Source organism: Cucurbita pepo, chromosome LG10 (assembly GCF_002806865.2).
Source record: "Cucurbita pepo subsp. pepo cultivar mu-cu-16 chromosome LG10, ASM280686v2, whole genome shotgun sequence".
Lineage (NCBI taxonomy): Eukaryota > Viridiplantae > Streptophyta > Magnoliopsida > Cucurbitales > Cucurbitaceae > Cucurbita > Cucurbita pepo.
In genome coordinates this window covers 5513158-5529446 of record NC_036647.1, presented here as the reverse complement: position 1 = coordinate 5529446, position 16289 = coordinate 5513158, and the positions used below count along the sequence as shown (strand labels likewise).

General features: G+C 34.3%; 3 protein-coding genes across 4 annotated transcripts; all 3 read left to right on the top strand.

Annotated features, from left to right (window-relative positions):
• The first annotated feature begins 7291 nt into the window (after positions 1–7291).
• Positions 7292–7746, top strand: LOC111803070 (macrophage migration inhibitory factor homolog). The gene is made up of 2 exons (XM_023687333.1): positions 7292–7402; positions 7519–7746. The coding sequence occupies exons 1-2, from the start codon at positions 7292–7294 to the stop codon at positions 7744–7746; spliced, it is 339 nt and encodes a 112-aa protein (XP_023543101.1).
• A 2802-nt stretch (positions 7747–10548) lies between these two features.
• On the top strand, positions 10549–11572 carry LOC111804235 (PRA1 family protein B2-like). The gene has a single exon (XM_023688968.1). It carries the CDS (start codon positions 10750–10752, stop codon positions 11368–11370), a length of 621 nt encoding a protein of 206 aa, XP_023544736.1. The 5' UTR covers positions 10549–10749; the 3' UTR covers positions 11371–11572.
• Positions 11573–12943: 1371 nt separating this feature from the next.
• Positions 12944–15871, top strand: LOC111804338. 2 transcript variants are annotated; one of them, XM_023689100.1, is made up of 3 exons: positions 12944–13899; positions 14095–14185; positions 15425–15871. In XM_023689100.1, exons 1-2 carry the CDS (start codon positions 12988–12990, stop codon positions 14149–14151), a joined length of 969 nt encoding a protein of 322 aa, XP_023544868.1. In that variant the 5' UTR covers positions 12944–12987; the 3' UTR covers positions 14152–14185; positions 15425–15871. The 2 variants fall into 2 exon arrangements, with proteins under 2 accessions (XP_023544868.1, XP_023544867.1); XM_023689099.1 differs by having other exon boundaries at positions 12945–13899; positions 15428–15871.
• Positions 15872–16289: the final 418 nt, after the last annotated feature.

The window sequence follows — 16289 nt, the reverse complement described above, 5'->3', positions numbered from 1 at the left end:
AGCCGCCGCGAAGCCGACCTCTGAGCCTGGACCGGTGTGTTTGTACGGACATGGAGACTAAATTCTAAATCTTAAATATTATGTCTAATAATTCAATTCGTTAAAAATAATTAAATTAAATTAAAATTTTAAAGATGTCAATTTAACTCGTAGAGACCTCAATATCTTGTGTCCGCTTCTTTAAATTATATTTTAAAAAATTATTGTAAAGTATTTAATTTCTACTAATTATAATAAAAATAAATAATAAAAAGAAGATTGAAATAAGAGGCAGAAACACGATAAACCATTTGGTCTCGAAAACTTAACATCGGTAGCGATGGTAATAATTGGAGGAAGGGAGGAGAGAAAATTACTGAGGTGGTAAAAAAGGTGAATGTAGTGGGGTCCACCAGCTCCAACCAGACAAACTCTACTTCTTTTTTCTCTCTCTTACTTTTTTTTTTCTTTAATTCAAAAAAGAAGAAAAGAAAAGAAAAAAATAAAAATTATAAGAGTGTGGGTCCCATATCCACGTAACAGATCCTGGGAACTGGATAGGATCATGGCTTGAATAATCGATATTTTCAGAAAATAAAATATAATTAAATTCATATTTATTACAATTATTATTTTCATATTAGTTACATTTAATTGTTTTTTTTTTTGGTCATACCCATTAAGAGAATATACGAAATCTTTTATGTTATTTCTTTTTTTTTATTTTTTTTTTCATTTTTAAATAATAATAATCTACTGTTTTTTTTGACTTTGTCTTTAAAACACGTCTACTATAAAGAAGTTTTCTTATAAGAAATGATTCGTTCTCCTCTTAAATTTATCTATTCAATAAGTATTTTTTATTCACTTGTGGTTCGAGGATACATAATCTGTCGTGTTTATTTATGAAATTAGCGGAAGTTATGAAAATAAAAATGATTAATAAATTATTATTTTTTTAGAGTTAAAAAAGGTTTTATTGATAAAAATAATGAATTTAACACATTTTAAAGACATTTGAGTTTGGTATTAGACAGCCACTTTTAGCAAAAGTTAAACATTGGATTCTTAAAATTTAAAAATATAAAAATTAAAAAATTGAAATTTGATAAATGAGAGAATATTTAGGGATCACAAACTTAGTTTAAACCACAGTTAAAATTGGCACCCTATATTGCATGCTTCTTTTAATTAATTAATTAATTAATTAATTATGTATTATATATTATTATATTAAGACCCAATTTTAATCATTTTACCCACTTACCCTTTGCCTCATTCTCATTACATTTTTCACATTTTTTAATAATTTTTTTTTTTTTTTTTTTTCTCTACTGAAGTTAAAGATATATCATATCCAAAAGTGCACGTATTTAGCATAAAAACATGTGAAATCTTATATTGATAGGAGAGGGAAACGAAACATCCCTGATAAGTATGTGGAAATCTTTTCCTAATAGACACGTTTTAAAATCGTGAAGTTTACGAGCCAAAATTGACAATATCTACTAATGGTGGATATAGGACTATTACAAATGGTATCAGAGTGATACACCGAGTGGTGTGCAAATGAGGACGTTGGGTCTTCAAGAGTTGTGAGATCCCACATCGGTTGGAGAGGAGAACGATATTGGGTGGTGTGCTAGAGAGGACGCTGGACCCTCGAATTAGGGTTTTGTAGAAACGGTTAATATTGAAAGTAAATTGCGGTAATAATTTAAAGTAGGGTGTAAGATGTTACATTGGTATTGGGAAAAAGTAAGTAAAAAATCTACATTTTCTAAAAAGTATTTTCCCCAATTAAATTAATTTTAAAAATGATTTATTTTGCTTTTGTTGGTTTCAATACAAAACATTATCTTTTGACTTTGTGCACTAAACCTTACTTCATTAATTATCCACTTTAATCATAACAAATTCAAATTTAAAAAAAAAAAAAAAATTATTAATCTCCTAATTAACTCCTTCTCCTCCCTAAATTCTCGCACTCTTTTTTTAATTTTATTTTAATCAAAATTTAGTAAAATTGATTTTAATCGTGATGACGTTCTTGCCACGTAATCATGTTACCAAGTACGTTTAACTTTACAATTTTCTATGATTGAGTGGATAACGCGAGATCTTGATTTGAATTTTGGACATGAAACATTATACGATTTTACATTATATCTGTTGGCGATGGGGTTTGACTGTTATAAATGGGATTAGAGCCAAACACCAGACGGTGTGCTAGTGAAGACAGTAAGCCCTGGAGGGGTGTGGACATTGAAATAGATTGTAAGATCTCACATTAATTGGAGAGAGAGAAACGAGTATCAACGAGGATGCTGGACCCTGAAAGGGTGTGGATTGTGAGATCCCACATTGGGTGATAAGGGAACGAAACGTTTTTTACAAGGGTGTGGAAACCTCTCTTTAGCAGACGCGTTTTAAAACATAAAAAAGATAATATCTACTTACAAGGGACTATAAAACCTTTAAAATCTACCGACCCAAAAAGATTACAGCTCAGAAGATAGATTAGAAAGGTAGTTGAGGTGGCATTTTAAAGTAACGAAGAAACAAAGAAGATAAGAAAAGCAAGCAACCTTAATGTTGTTGTCTCTTGCTTTTTGACAAACTGAAATAAAGGTTGATGTCCACAATTTTCTAAGAACCTAAAGTTTCACTACTCCACAATTGGTTTGACCATATATATATATATATATATATATATATATATATATACGTCCACCGATATCGGATTTTACAATCTACCTCCTTTGGGGTCCAGTTCCCCTCTTCAATCGACGTGGGATCTCACAATACTCGTAAATTATCCACCAATCAAAAGATAAACGAGAACGACATTACTCAAACATTAGTTCGTTCTTATTATTTCTTTGAAATCAATTGTCAGATCCCACATTAGTTGAAGAGGGATACAAAGTATTCTTTAAAGGTGTGGAAACTTCTCCCTAATAGACACGTTTTAAAATTGTGAGGCCAACAACGATACGTAGCGGATTAAAACAGATAATATCAATTAGTGGTGAACTTAGACGAAAATGGGTCGGGTGATTTAAGGGTAATGTGAAAGAGATCCCTTTCCCTTGTGGTTGAAGCAATTATGTGCCCTCCAAAAAGGACACCTCCTAAGCTTTTATTAATGTTTTTCATCAATTTTGGTCAAAATAAATTGTACATGAATTTGGGCTGCTCTTTTTGGGCTTCATCTGATCCAAAGTTTGTTTGGGCTTTGCTTAATTAAGCGACTCGACTTTAGGCCCAATAGGCCCAACTACAGTAGGTCGGTGTATTTTACTTGGAGCAATTCTATGGTGGATGACGTTCTAACAGTTTTCTTGGGATGTATGTGAATGGTGACAAAACATGTTGGAAGAACTTGTGTTAGTCTAAGGTGATAATTTTCGCTCTTAAGAAGTAAGAAGTAGGTAACGTGACCATGTCGCAGGTGATGCAAGGGAATGTCGGGGCACATAAATATCTAATATGGATTACGAATCGTGGGTGTGGGTCGTTCCAAGTTTTCTCTAACTATTTTCTAATTTTTTTTTTCTTGTTTTCCTTTCTTTTTCGTGAATACACAACTCAACTCGACTATGATGATACTTTAACATGTTCTCTATATATACGATCGTAATAAGTTAAGCCTAGACACTATGCACAACTCACATACGAATAAAATTTATAATTTAACACAGCGGTATTGTAATAGTCTAAATTCACTACTAATAGATATTGTTCGTTTTGGTCTGTTACGTGTCGTCGTCAACCTTATGATTTTAAAACGCGTCTGCTAGGGAGAGATTTTCACACCCTTATAAGAAATACTTCATTTTTCTCTCCGATTAGGGATCTGACATGTAGAGTGTATAGGGTGGGGGCATCAAATTTGGGACATATGGTTTGATTTAGTTGAGGTTGGTTGGGTTGGACAGGCCCATTTAATGATTGGTTCATAGCCCACCGTCATCTTTGACTAAAAAAACAACGGTCGTAAGGTCATTTTCGGAAGAAAAGAAAGGAAATGCTCTATGTTTGTAGAGGTAAAAGCAAAGGGGGACAATGGCGCCGACAAATACACGCCACGCCGTTAAGACGGACCAATTCCACCATCCTCCGATCAAATGAAAAAAGCGAGACATGGGCCCCACCCCCCCGATTAATTGGTTCGGATCGGCTGACGGTGGTGGCCATTTTTGAAAGCTTGGCTTTTTTGGTCTCCTCTTTTTTATTTATTATTATTATTTCTATTTAGAGAATTTAATTATGAAAAATGTTTTTTCTTTTTGCTTTTTTTTTTTTTATTTTTTTTATTCTTTTTTATTTTTTTGTTATTTAGCAAATTCAACCTCTTCGTTTGCCTTTTAAAAGCTGCGTTTTTCAACCTTTCCCTTTATTCATATTTATATCCCAAACAAAATAAAACATTTACATTTTTAATATTGTTTTATTTTAATTCCATTTTCTATTTTTCATCCATTATAATATTTAAAATTTTAAAATTTTAATTTATAGCCCGTAGATATTATTTATTTTGGTCAATTATGTATCACCGTCAATCTCACAATTTAAAAACGCATCTACTAAGGAGAGGTTTTCACACTCTTATAAGAAATATAGATCTCACAATCCACCCCCTTCAGCACACCGCTCGATACTTGGTTTTGATACTATTTGTAACAATCCAAGCCCACTCTTAGCCAATATTGTCTGCTTTGACCCGTTACGTATTGCTATCAGCTTCACAATTCTAAAACGTGTTTGCTAGGGAGAGGTTTCCACACGTGTATAAAAAATGTTTCGTTATCCTCTCCAACCATATGGGATCTCCCAAATATACAAAAACATAAAAATTTTAAAAATTCAACATAAATAGGTCGGGAAAATGTGTATCATCAAATGTGTTTAAAGGATTGTATTTAGCACATTTTTTTAAAAATTAAATTAATAATGTTGAAGAAATTAAGGAGATTCAAACATTATCCAATACTTTATTTTTAGTGTCTTTTTTAGAATTTTGGAAGATGAAATATGAACAAAACTCAAACTTTATGAATTAAAAAAGAAAAAAAGTTGATATTAGAATGTTTAATGGAACATGCCAATATGTATAATTGGTCCGCAAAAAAGTCAACAATACCAATTCCGTTGACCTACTCAAATATTTGGTAGTCAATATTATAGATCTCCAATTCCCATCATTTTAAATTAATTAAATAATACCTTAATTAATTAATAAAAGCGTTTATATGACTCGAGAATCTGACTAATCTATACTATCATTTGGTTTGGTTTGGATTGGGTTGGCTCGTCGGAACGGTCGGTGACTGCTTCAAGTGGATTTGCAGGTTGACATCTTTTTTATTTGGTCAACCTGATCAACTTACCGTGTCTTAAAGATTATTATGAAGATTAAGAATATTTAACGTTTGTAATCGAGGTTAATGATGTGTTATGACTTATGAATGTTTGATATTCGGGACTTATGAGATTTTAGTTATTAATATAATATATATGGGAGATGAGTAAGATTTGTTAAAATAATTAAAACCAACCCGACAACCTAACCCATCACAACTAGAAAATTTCGGGTTGGTTGCTAAGTCACTAACCCAACGAACCCGAAATTTTGCATTGGTCTAAAAGATCTTTCCAATCCAACTCGTGTATACTCCTAATTTTAATTTGTCAAACTATTAAGTTTATAATTTTATAACCATCCAAGCATTGTTCACTTTTGACTGTTACGTGTTGTCGTTAGCCTCATGATTTTAAAACGCATCTATCTACTAGGGAGAGGTTTCCACGTGCCTTATAAGGAATGTTTTGTTCTCATCTCCAGCTGATGTGAGATTTCACAATCCATCCCCTTGAGAGCCCAGCATCCTCGTTGGCTCACTTCCTAATGTCTGTCTCTGATACATTTGTAACAACTCAAGCTCATCGCTAGCAAATATTGTTCGCTTTAGCCCGTACATATCGTTATCAGTTTCACGATTTTAAAACACGTCTACTAAAGAGAGATTTTCACACCCTTGTACGGAATGTTTCGTATATAATTTTATTAGAATGATTTATTTGAAGATAATTATTTATATTTATTATAAAAAAAAATAAACAACTCAAAATACATCAAAGTTAAATTAAATTAGTTAAAATTATTTTAATAAACTAAAATAGTTAACCATAGTTAATTATCTAAAAATAGTTAACCATAGTTAATTATCAAAGTTAAAATATGTTTTTGTTTATTTATTTGATGAATTGATGTTTTATACGCATGAATAAGTATTTGAAGCCTAAGATTAAAATAATTATTTTTATGTTATACTTTAATTATAAAATCAATTTTTTTTTTAAGAGATAAACGGTTATATGTTGTGAGATCACATATTGGTTGGAGAGGAGAACGAACATTCCTTATAAAGATATGAAAACCTCTCCCTAACAGATGCAACTGTGAGGCTGAAAGCCATACGTAACGAGCCAAAACAGACAATATTTGCTTATAAAGATATGAAACGAGCCATACGTAACGAGCCAAAACGGACAATATTTGCTTATAAAGATATGAAATAAAGATATGAAACGAGTCATACGTAACGAGCCAAAACGGACAATATTTGCTTATAAAGATATGAAATAAAGATATGAAACGAGTCATACGTAACGAGCCAAAACGGACAATATTTGCTTATAAAGATATGAAATAAAGATATGAAACGAGTCATACGTAACGAGCCAAAACGGACAATATTTGCTTATAAAGATATGAAATAAAGATATGAAACGAGTCATACGTAACGAGCCAAAACGGACAATATTTGCTTATAAAGATATGAAATAAAGATATGAAACGAGTCATACGTAACGAGCCAAAACGGACAATATTTGCTTATAAAGATATGAAATAAAGATATGAAACGAGCCATACGTAACGAGCCAAAACGGACAATATTTGCTTATAAAGATATGAAACGAGCCATACATAACGAGCCAAAACGGACAATATTTGCTAGCGGTGGGGTTCGGTTATTAGTTGAATTATGGACGGGTCAATTATTTGAAAGAAAAAAATGGCACGATTTGAAGTAAGACCAAAAGCACAACACCTCATGGTGTAGCATTGAAAACGTGTATTTTAATTTGAGAGAAAAAACCACGTTTTGGTTCAAAGAAAAAAGTTGACAAATCTTTGAAAACCTCACCTATAAAAACCCTTCCTTTCTAATTTCATTTTCCATAATTTCATTCAAATCTTCCCTCTCTAAACTCCTCCTTCTCTCTCCTCTCCATATTAATCCCCATGCCTTGCCTTTACATCTCCACCAATGTCGATCTCGCCGGAGCCGACTCCGCCGCCATCTTCGCCGCCACAACCTCCGCCGTCTCCTCCATTATCGGCAAACCCGAGAATGTAAACCATACTTTCTCTTTATATATGTATAATATTGATATTTGTCCTCCATTACAGTCTACGACTCTATTATATTATAGACAAATATTCTTAATTTATTTTGTTTTTTTGGACAGTATGTTATGGTGTTGTTGAAAGGGTCGGTGGCGATATCGTTCGGGGGGAACAAGGAACCGGCGGCGTTTGCGGAGGTGGTGTCGATGGGAGGAATAAACTCAGAAGTAAAGAGGCGGTTGATCGCCACCATTGGAAGCATTTTGAAGGAGAAGCTGTCAGTTCCGCCGGCGAGATTCTTCCTTAAAGTCCACGACACGACGGCAGGTCGCCCCGTTTCAAAATTATGAAGCTGTTCCAAGTTTGACCTTTTGTTGATTGACAGTTATAACTGTGGGAGTTATACAGTTGAAATTCGTTACAGAAGCTACGATAATGAGAGAGAGAAAGAGAAAGAGAGATTCTCTACATCGGTGATTTAATAATTGTTTCATCCACTTTTAAATAATTTGGTCGTTTAAGGAAATAATATAACAACTACTTCAAGTTTTATATAAATAATATTAATTTGTTTGAGAACGAGAACGAAATATTTATTTTTATTAAAGTTTTATCTATTTTAAAAAATTTGAGCAGAAGCGNAAGACAATATCGACTAGTTGTGAATCATTTAACACGATTTAAAATTAATATTATATATAATTTTAAATAAAATATAGCATTCCTTATAATATTTAAACATAAATGACATTTTTTAAGTCAATTTCAAAATTGGAGGCAAATTTTTAAATAATTTTCAAAGTTTAACAATGAAAATAATTTTTTTAAAAATAAATAATTAAAATTTTTATTAATATGAGTATTCTTACTATTATTACTGTATTTAAAAAAATACACATAAAAATTTAAAAGTATCGTTAACACATTTAATTTTATTTAAAAAAATGTTCTTACTGTCAATATATGAATAGAAACCATCTATTTATACCTCATAGATTATCTCTAAATTTTTTAATATTACTCTTGAAAGTTCAAAAGTATTTTTAAAACATGAAACTAACAATAAAATATTAATAATTTTACTAAAATTAGCCAAAAATATCTTCTTTGAGTATTTATTATTTTAAGAATATTAAACAAAAAAAAAAATTAATGGGTTTAATAATGGATGAATTTGATTAAGAGGGTATGTCCCCATTATGTTATTATATTCCATTTCCCTTACCAAAATGGTGATATTTGGTAAAATAATGGCTCCTTTATATAGTTCTTAATTGCATGATTATTGGTATTATTGTTCTTGTTTTAGTGATTAAATATGTTTAGTGGGGTTGGTATAATCATCTTCAACACGACTGGATTATTCACGGCGTTTGAGTCTAAAAGATAAAAACAAGCTTGTTACCACGTGTTGAGTATGATTATTCTTCGACTTGCTCGAGATTCTCTTTGAAATCAATGAAGTTTTTTAATACGACTGGATCAACCAAAAATTGTAAGTGGATCGATTCTTTCAAACTAATCGATGATATGGAAATATTTATTATTTTTTAATTTATTGGATTAATTGCACGTGTTATAAATTTATGATTGACCCTTTAAATGAGTTAGGTTTTAGCATTTGAATTTTTATAGAGTTAAGTACACCGATAGACATGGAGATGTTTGTGAGGTCCGGATGAGCATCACCTATTTCATTCCTTACTTTTGTGAAAATTTTCATTTATTTTTGTGAGGACCGGTGAGGAGATTACTCGCAGAAATTTGCAGGAATTCGGTTTTCGGTGGATAATCTTTCTCCATTTATTATTATTTTTTAAAAATAATTATTTTAAAGTTTTTATTTTTTTCGATATAATCTTTATTAAAAAATTGTACAAAAATCGTAATAAATCAATATATTTTACGAGCAGAACGCCTTTTTTTTTTTTTTTTTTTTAACATAGCCAAAAGACATATATATATATAGACGAGACGGGAAATTAAGCAAAGACGGTAATTAAGAATATAATCCCATCCCCGACTCCATTTATTAACAGGGAAAAATATTCTCCACCTCCATCCAAAGTGGGTCCTCATAGGACAACATTAAACATAAAATCTAATTATACGAGGGTGTTATTCAAATTTATTACAAACGGGAAAAAGATTCAGAATAAAATTACAAAATAAAATGAAAACGACTCAAATACAAAAAACGTATTGATGCTTCAGAATGACCCTCTCTATGACTATGCAGCTCTCACACGCTCCTCTACCTCGACTAACAGTTTGCAAACACTGTAAGGAAAAATGGTAATTATTAATTATACTGGGTAAACAACCTACTTGGGAGTCCAGAAGCTTGACACAGCCCCGTGTTGGCACTACACTCTAACCAACTTCTCAACTAGCCACCTTCATGTGGCAAACAGTGCACGAACACTTCACTGATCTTGTTGTAGCTTCGTTCACTGTGTTCCCAAGTCTAGCCTGATGCTCTCTTCTCAAGCGGATGCTGGTCTCGACACTCTGGTCAAGTCATTCTCCTTAGGCACTAGGTGATGACTCAAAGAGGAGCATTTCTTCAAAGTGAGCAGCCCATTCTCTTGGGCTCTCCCCCACTAAACTTCAGCAACACATTCTATGGACTTCCGTTGTTGCGAGATCTCACATCGGTTGGAGAGGGATGCAAAGTATTCCTTATAATGGCGTGAAAACCTTTCCTTACAGTATCAGAGCCAATCACCAGACGGTGCAAGACACTGGTTGGAGTAGGGCTAGACCCTCTATACACTAATGCGTTTTAAAATTGTGAGGCTGATGATCATACATTATATACTAGCAATGGGCTTGGGCGGTTACAGTTGTGCACATTTGGCACTTGGTCGGTGCATGTCTCATCTGACCCCTAACTTCTTTGCTTCGAAGGCACTGATCTAATACACCTTCTAATTCACTATCGACCTATTTGAACTTCCAACCTCTCAATAAATGAACTCGGTTCGTGCTTCACTAATAGATAAGACTCGCTAAATAATTTAGTGCATCATTCACAAAATTATTTTTAAAAATAATTTGAAACTATTTAACATAAATAAATAAATTTAAAGCTTTTTCCAGATGTCAATAAAAATAGAAAAATAAAATATAAAAAAATGAGAGGGCGTGAGAGGTCTTGGCCAGGATTGGACCACTGGCTCGAATATAGGCAGAGGAGAAAAGAAAACCCGAAACCGAATTTTCCAGCGACTTTCATCGGCGCCTCCGTTCCCCCATTTTCCGGCCATCCCTCCCTTTTAACTCCATACTTTCCGGCCATTTATATTACCCTTCCAACCCCCTGATTCCTTCGTCCCTTCCCTTCCACCACAATGCCGTCCTCTTCTCCGGCCATCCTCCCTGTTTCCAATTCCGAATCTCAACCTCAAATCCCCCTTTCCTCATTCGCCAGCCACATCTTCCTCTCCCTCCGCCACGCCTTCTCCCGTCGCCGCCCTTGGCCGGAGCTCCTAGATCGCTCCGCCTTCTCCAAGCCAGAGTCCCTCTCCGAAGCCACACTCCGCATCCGCAAGAACTACACCTATTTCCGCGTTAATTATTTCGCGATTATAGCCCTAATTCTTGCGTTTTCATTTTTCTCAAATCCTTCGTCTCTGTTCCTCTTGATCGCGCTTCTTTCCTCTTGGATCTTCCTCTACCTCTTCCGCCCTTCCGATCAGCCACTTGTTCTGTTCGGCCGGTTGTTCAGAGACAGCGAGATCTTGATTGGCCTTGTTGTTTTCACCGCCTGTGTTATTTTCCTCACCAGCGTCGGATCCGTTCTTGTTTCGTCCCTCACCGCCGGTGCCGCTGTCGTCTGCGCTCACGGCGCTCTCCGATCTCCCGATGATCTGTTCCTTGATGAACAGGAAGTTAACTCCACTGGATTTCTTGGTTTATTCGCCGGCGCCCCCTCTGCTGCCGCCGCCTCCGCCGCTCCTTCCGGCGCGTAAATGATGTGATTATTGAAACCATATGTGCTTCTGTGTGTTGATTTGTTCATTTTATTATTTGTTTGATTGAACATTTTTGTTGTTCAATTGTTACCATTCAAATTTGGGTGGGGAATTGTTTCAATTTTTATAGCCGGAGAGTTTTGTTCATGTTAAAAATTTGTATCAACTTAGGTTTGATCCATCAATTCTATTTATTTTTTTGCTAAATGTGTTTTTAATACCACAAATACAGGTTTTGTTGATTGTTTTAAATCTTATTTTAACATTAATTTTATCCATTTTGGTCCAAGGCTTCGAGATGATACACATTGCTTAAGTTTTTCTCATCGTCAGCCTCACAGTTTTGAAGTGCGTATCTTAGGTAGAGACTTCCACACCCTTATAAGAAATACTTCGTTCTTCTCCCTAATAGACGTGGAATTTCTTAATTCGATCCCTTGGGGCCAGCGTGCATGTTTGTTGTCTAGCTTTGATACTATTTATAACAGCCCAAGTCCATCGCTAAGAGATATTGTCCGCTTTGGCCCGATACAATATCTGCAAGCAGTAGAGTTGGATTGTTACACATTCATACTCCTATATTCTCATGGCTCGTAACTTTCTAGCTGACCTAATGCTTGGAAAAGTATAATTTAGACTTAGGTTAGTAATAATTAACTTTGAAGGAGAGAATTATGAACTCGAACTTTTTGGCTTATAGTAATGGTCGGTTGTTAATTGACTAAAATAATAGCTTAATGGGTGAAATCGAAATCAAATCTATAGGGTCGTTCGAAATCAAAATTTCTTATCACTTATTATTTGCATGATTATTATTCACACATTAGTAGTTACTAACTATAATAACTAATTAAACCAAAACATCAACTATAATAACTAATTAAACCAAAACATCAACTATAATAACTAATTAAACCAAAACATCAATGGTGCGGATGTAGTTACTAACTATAATAACTAATTAAATCAAAACATCAAAATCAAAACATCAATCCTGTGGACGATACTTTTCACTCTTATGATTTTGAATTTTTTTATTTTAATTATGCAATTTAATTTTTTTATTAAAATTAAAGATAAATTGACGTGACAATTGACTATAAAAATTAAAAATTAAAAGTTACACCATAATTTACGACTCAATTCAAGTTATTTTTACTATTTATCTTAATTATAAAATAGATTTTTTTTTTCTTGCAAAAAAAAAACATAATTAACCTATATTATTATTTTTCTCGAAGCATTTGTTATACTAAAAAAAACAATATTGTTTAATTTAATCTTAATAATCGGCAAAAAATAAACCCAATTTAAATTAAATTATTCATATTAAAGGCGATTTGAAATTTTACATAATTTAAATATTTAGTTAAGAAAGGTTTAAAAAGAATAAAATAAATATAATTTAAAAAAATTAAAAATAAAAACTTTTGACATTAAATTATTTAAAAATATGATGGATTTCGTAATTAGAGGCCAAGTACGTACAATTTCAATATTGGACGACAAGTCGACTTAGTGAAAACCACATGTCGTTTGACAGAAACCATCAAAGCACCTTAAAAGCCGGATCCCTTCCCTTGTAGAAACGAAGATAAATGTGAATCGGCGACCATGGAAGACGAATCGTTGCAGAAGGTTGCGATTTCAGGGCCAATCTTAGCCTCTTTGATCCAACGCTGCTCCTCCTCCTCCTCCTCCGGTGCCGTTGATGGTCTTCTCTTCGGCCATGTCTCCGAAACTACGCCCTTATCCCTCTCCGATGATTCATCTTCTTCATCCAACATCGAACCATCGGTACGTGTCGCCACTGTCACCGGATTTCTCTGCTCTGGTACCACGAATAGCTTTTACGATTCTTCTGGACAAGTAGATTCACAATTGCTTAACCGCCTTCTCGGCCGAAACCTGTCCGACGGCCAAGCTCAACCTAACGATTCTTTGGTCGGTTGGTTTGCCGGCCGCCGGAGAACTCAGCTTCGACCTTCCATGCGTGAATACTTAGTGAGTGCCTCTCTGTCTTCGATGAAGCAATTGTCGTTTCCTGTCAAAGACTCTGTGAAACCTACCAATCTAATCCCTAGTTTGTTTCTGCTTCTGACTTCGCCGATATCTGATCAAATTATCCACACACACGAGTACCGTGCTTTTCAATTTCGGTCCTCCAATGAGTTCTTTGAGCCGAAATCAATTGACATTGTGAACATCGGACCGGCATTTCGTGGCCACTATGGGTCGTTTACCCCTAATTCTCCTTTCCCTCATTTGCCTTGCGAGATGAGAGCTTCTCCGATGAATGTAGATAAGATTGATGGGAATTTGAATCTGATGAAGCAAAACTTGAAAGATCAGAAGCAACTGAATATGTGTGCTGAAGGATTCGAGATTGGGAACTTGACCCGGTTACTGGGTTCTGAGGCAGCAAATTATACTGCTGGGCTGGAGGATTTATACGAAAAAATGCTTGCCAAGACTGAGAGCTTGGCACGGCTCGTTGAGAAGAGCTCTGCTCAGGTTCTTGATCAGGTATTCAATCGCTTCTATATGAATGAACCCTTGAGGGCTAACAGCTAAGATACCAATTAGGCAATGCTCGTTAGGTGGTTTGTTTTTTATGTTTTAATGACTAGTAAATTGTCTATTGTTTGTCAATGCTTAATGCTCCTGTTGATTGTTCAATTTCTTCTAGGTTTTACGTATATATTTCGCAACTTTTTGCAGGAAAATCACAACAGAAAGTTGAGATATAAACTTGCGAGGTACCCTGGATTTGAGTAAGAAATTTGTTCTTACTACTGGCGTTTTTGTTCATGTAAGCTAATTTCGTCCTCTCCCATCATCCTACTTTCATTTGATTATCTAATCATTTCGCTATCGCATTGGATGCATGACATTTGCTCTGCTTGTAATCTGTGTGACAGAATTTGTATTCAATAATATACTTGTAATGAGGCGAAGATGGTACCAATCATTTTTGATGCAGTTAATGGTTACCATTTTATTTTATCATTCGGTTGGGTAATGCAAAACGATTTTGAGTCGAAGTTTTTTAGTTTAATTAAGCTTTGAGATGAGTGTTCTTCCCCAAAAGAAAATTCTAATCTTACCCAAAAAGAAAAAAAAATCAAGGCGATCGTTGGAGCTCTGTCGAATAGTATGCAATCTTGATTCGTGATGTTTCTTAAGTTTTGCTTCATTCTGAAATGATCCTTCTAGTGTTCTCCTGAACTTTTTTAGGGTGCAGACTCTTAACCTGTCTGTATGCATAAACATTTCTACTAGAAATGTTTGTAGTTGATTTGGATATAATCCTGATTTCTAGTAAAAGAACAACAATATATTCCGTGGCAAGAGTTGAAATCTTAGTTTTCTGTGTCATGATCGACGACTACACGAAGAATCTATTGCCTTTTTCTCTTTACTTAATGAACTGTAAGTTTTTAATAAAGGAGAAAGGAGAAGGCTTTCTTGAAGTTTGACTGAATGTAATATTGAGCGCTTCAATATTGAGATAGCAAGTTTGGTGCAAAATGCGGTGTTCACAGTTACTAGGTTCATTTTTAAGTGTAGGCACCACTTTCCACCCTTTCACTTGTAGCACAAGAACTTACCCCCATTTTTCAGCATGAAACTGATGGCAAATGAAAGAAATGGGGGAGTTCATCCCATATTTTCTCACTTCCGACCAACTCTCAACGTTCTCCGGTACTGCCATGTTTCGCAATCGTTATGGACTGATCAATTCTATGTCTTGAACATGCAGGTTTGAGTTCGATTTGGTATCACTGATTTATAGTTTTGACCAGTCGACTTCGCGTTCCTAGTTTTTATTTCCTAGTTTCCAATGCCAATTCTTTCATGTTTAGTTAACCACCCAGGTAAATGTAAAGTCATCCAAACAACCCATTGTTTGTATCATGATGTGGGGGAGAGTCATTAGAAACCAAATAAAACTGTCCATTTGAGGTGAAATTAGAGAAAACAAGGTCTGCAACAACATTCTATTCTTTATCTAATTCCCATTTCTTTGTTTTCATCTAAATTCTGGAAGCAGGAACTGCAAGAACATCGACCTTGTAACGAAATTACGAACTTTTGGCATCAAGACCTGAATGCTGCATACCGTTGACATTAAAATGGCGACTTTCGAGCTGAAGGGAGCTACTACCAATCAGACCTTTGAAGTCCTAGGAATGATCTCAAGTTTAGGCAGTAGTTTGTTTGGGGAATATCAAAGCTATAATGAGTTGCCCCCACAACCTTTGCTGTGTGTATGAGGTACAACCTTCTACAATTTCATTCCCTGCTTTTTGTCACTTGAAGATTCACTCTGTTTGATATGATTTCATATATTCCATACGAAATGTTCTGTTCTAGATTGGATTCTTATCATAATGTGGCTACTTCCTTGTGTTTTTTTAATGAATTCTCAAAGATCCCATTCAGGAAAAAGCTTTTATGTACTTACTTTCCAGCTCTATGGTGCTGTTTTGGTGTACTTTTTGGTGTCCTTTCTTTGATTGGGAATGAATTCTGATTTGTTCACATGTTCTTGCGCGTTGATCTCTAGTGTTCATTGTACTTGAAGGTTCCTCTCAAATCACGATAAGATAAGAACCAATATATGGATAAAATGGTAAGTGATGAAATTTATTTGGAGGATACTGATTATTTGGAAGAAAAAACCTTCCTTTTTTGCTCATTTTTAACAAGTTGAGCTCCCTTCCCGAGAAGGATAACTTCATTGGTGAAATTATCAGGCAGGTATTGCAACCAAAAGAAAATACTTTAATCGAGTTAGAACATTTGTTTGTCGTAGTATATGACGCTACACACGTGATGGATGAATTTGAAGCACAAGCACAATCATACCGTCACAAGTGATTCAATATACCATATAGAAATAATATAATAAA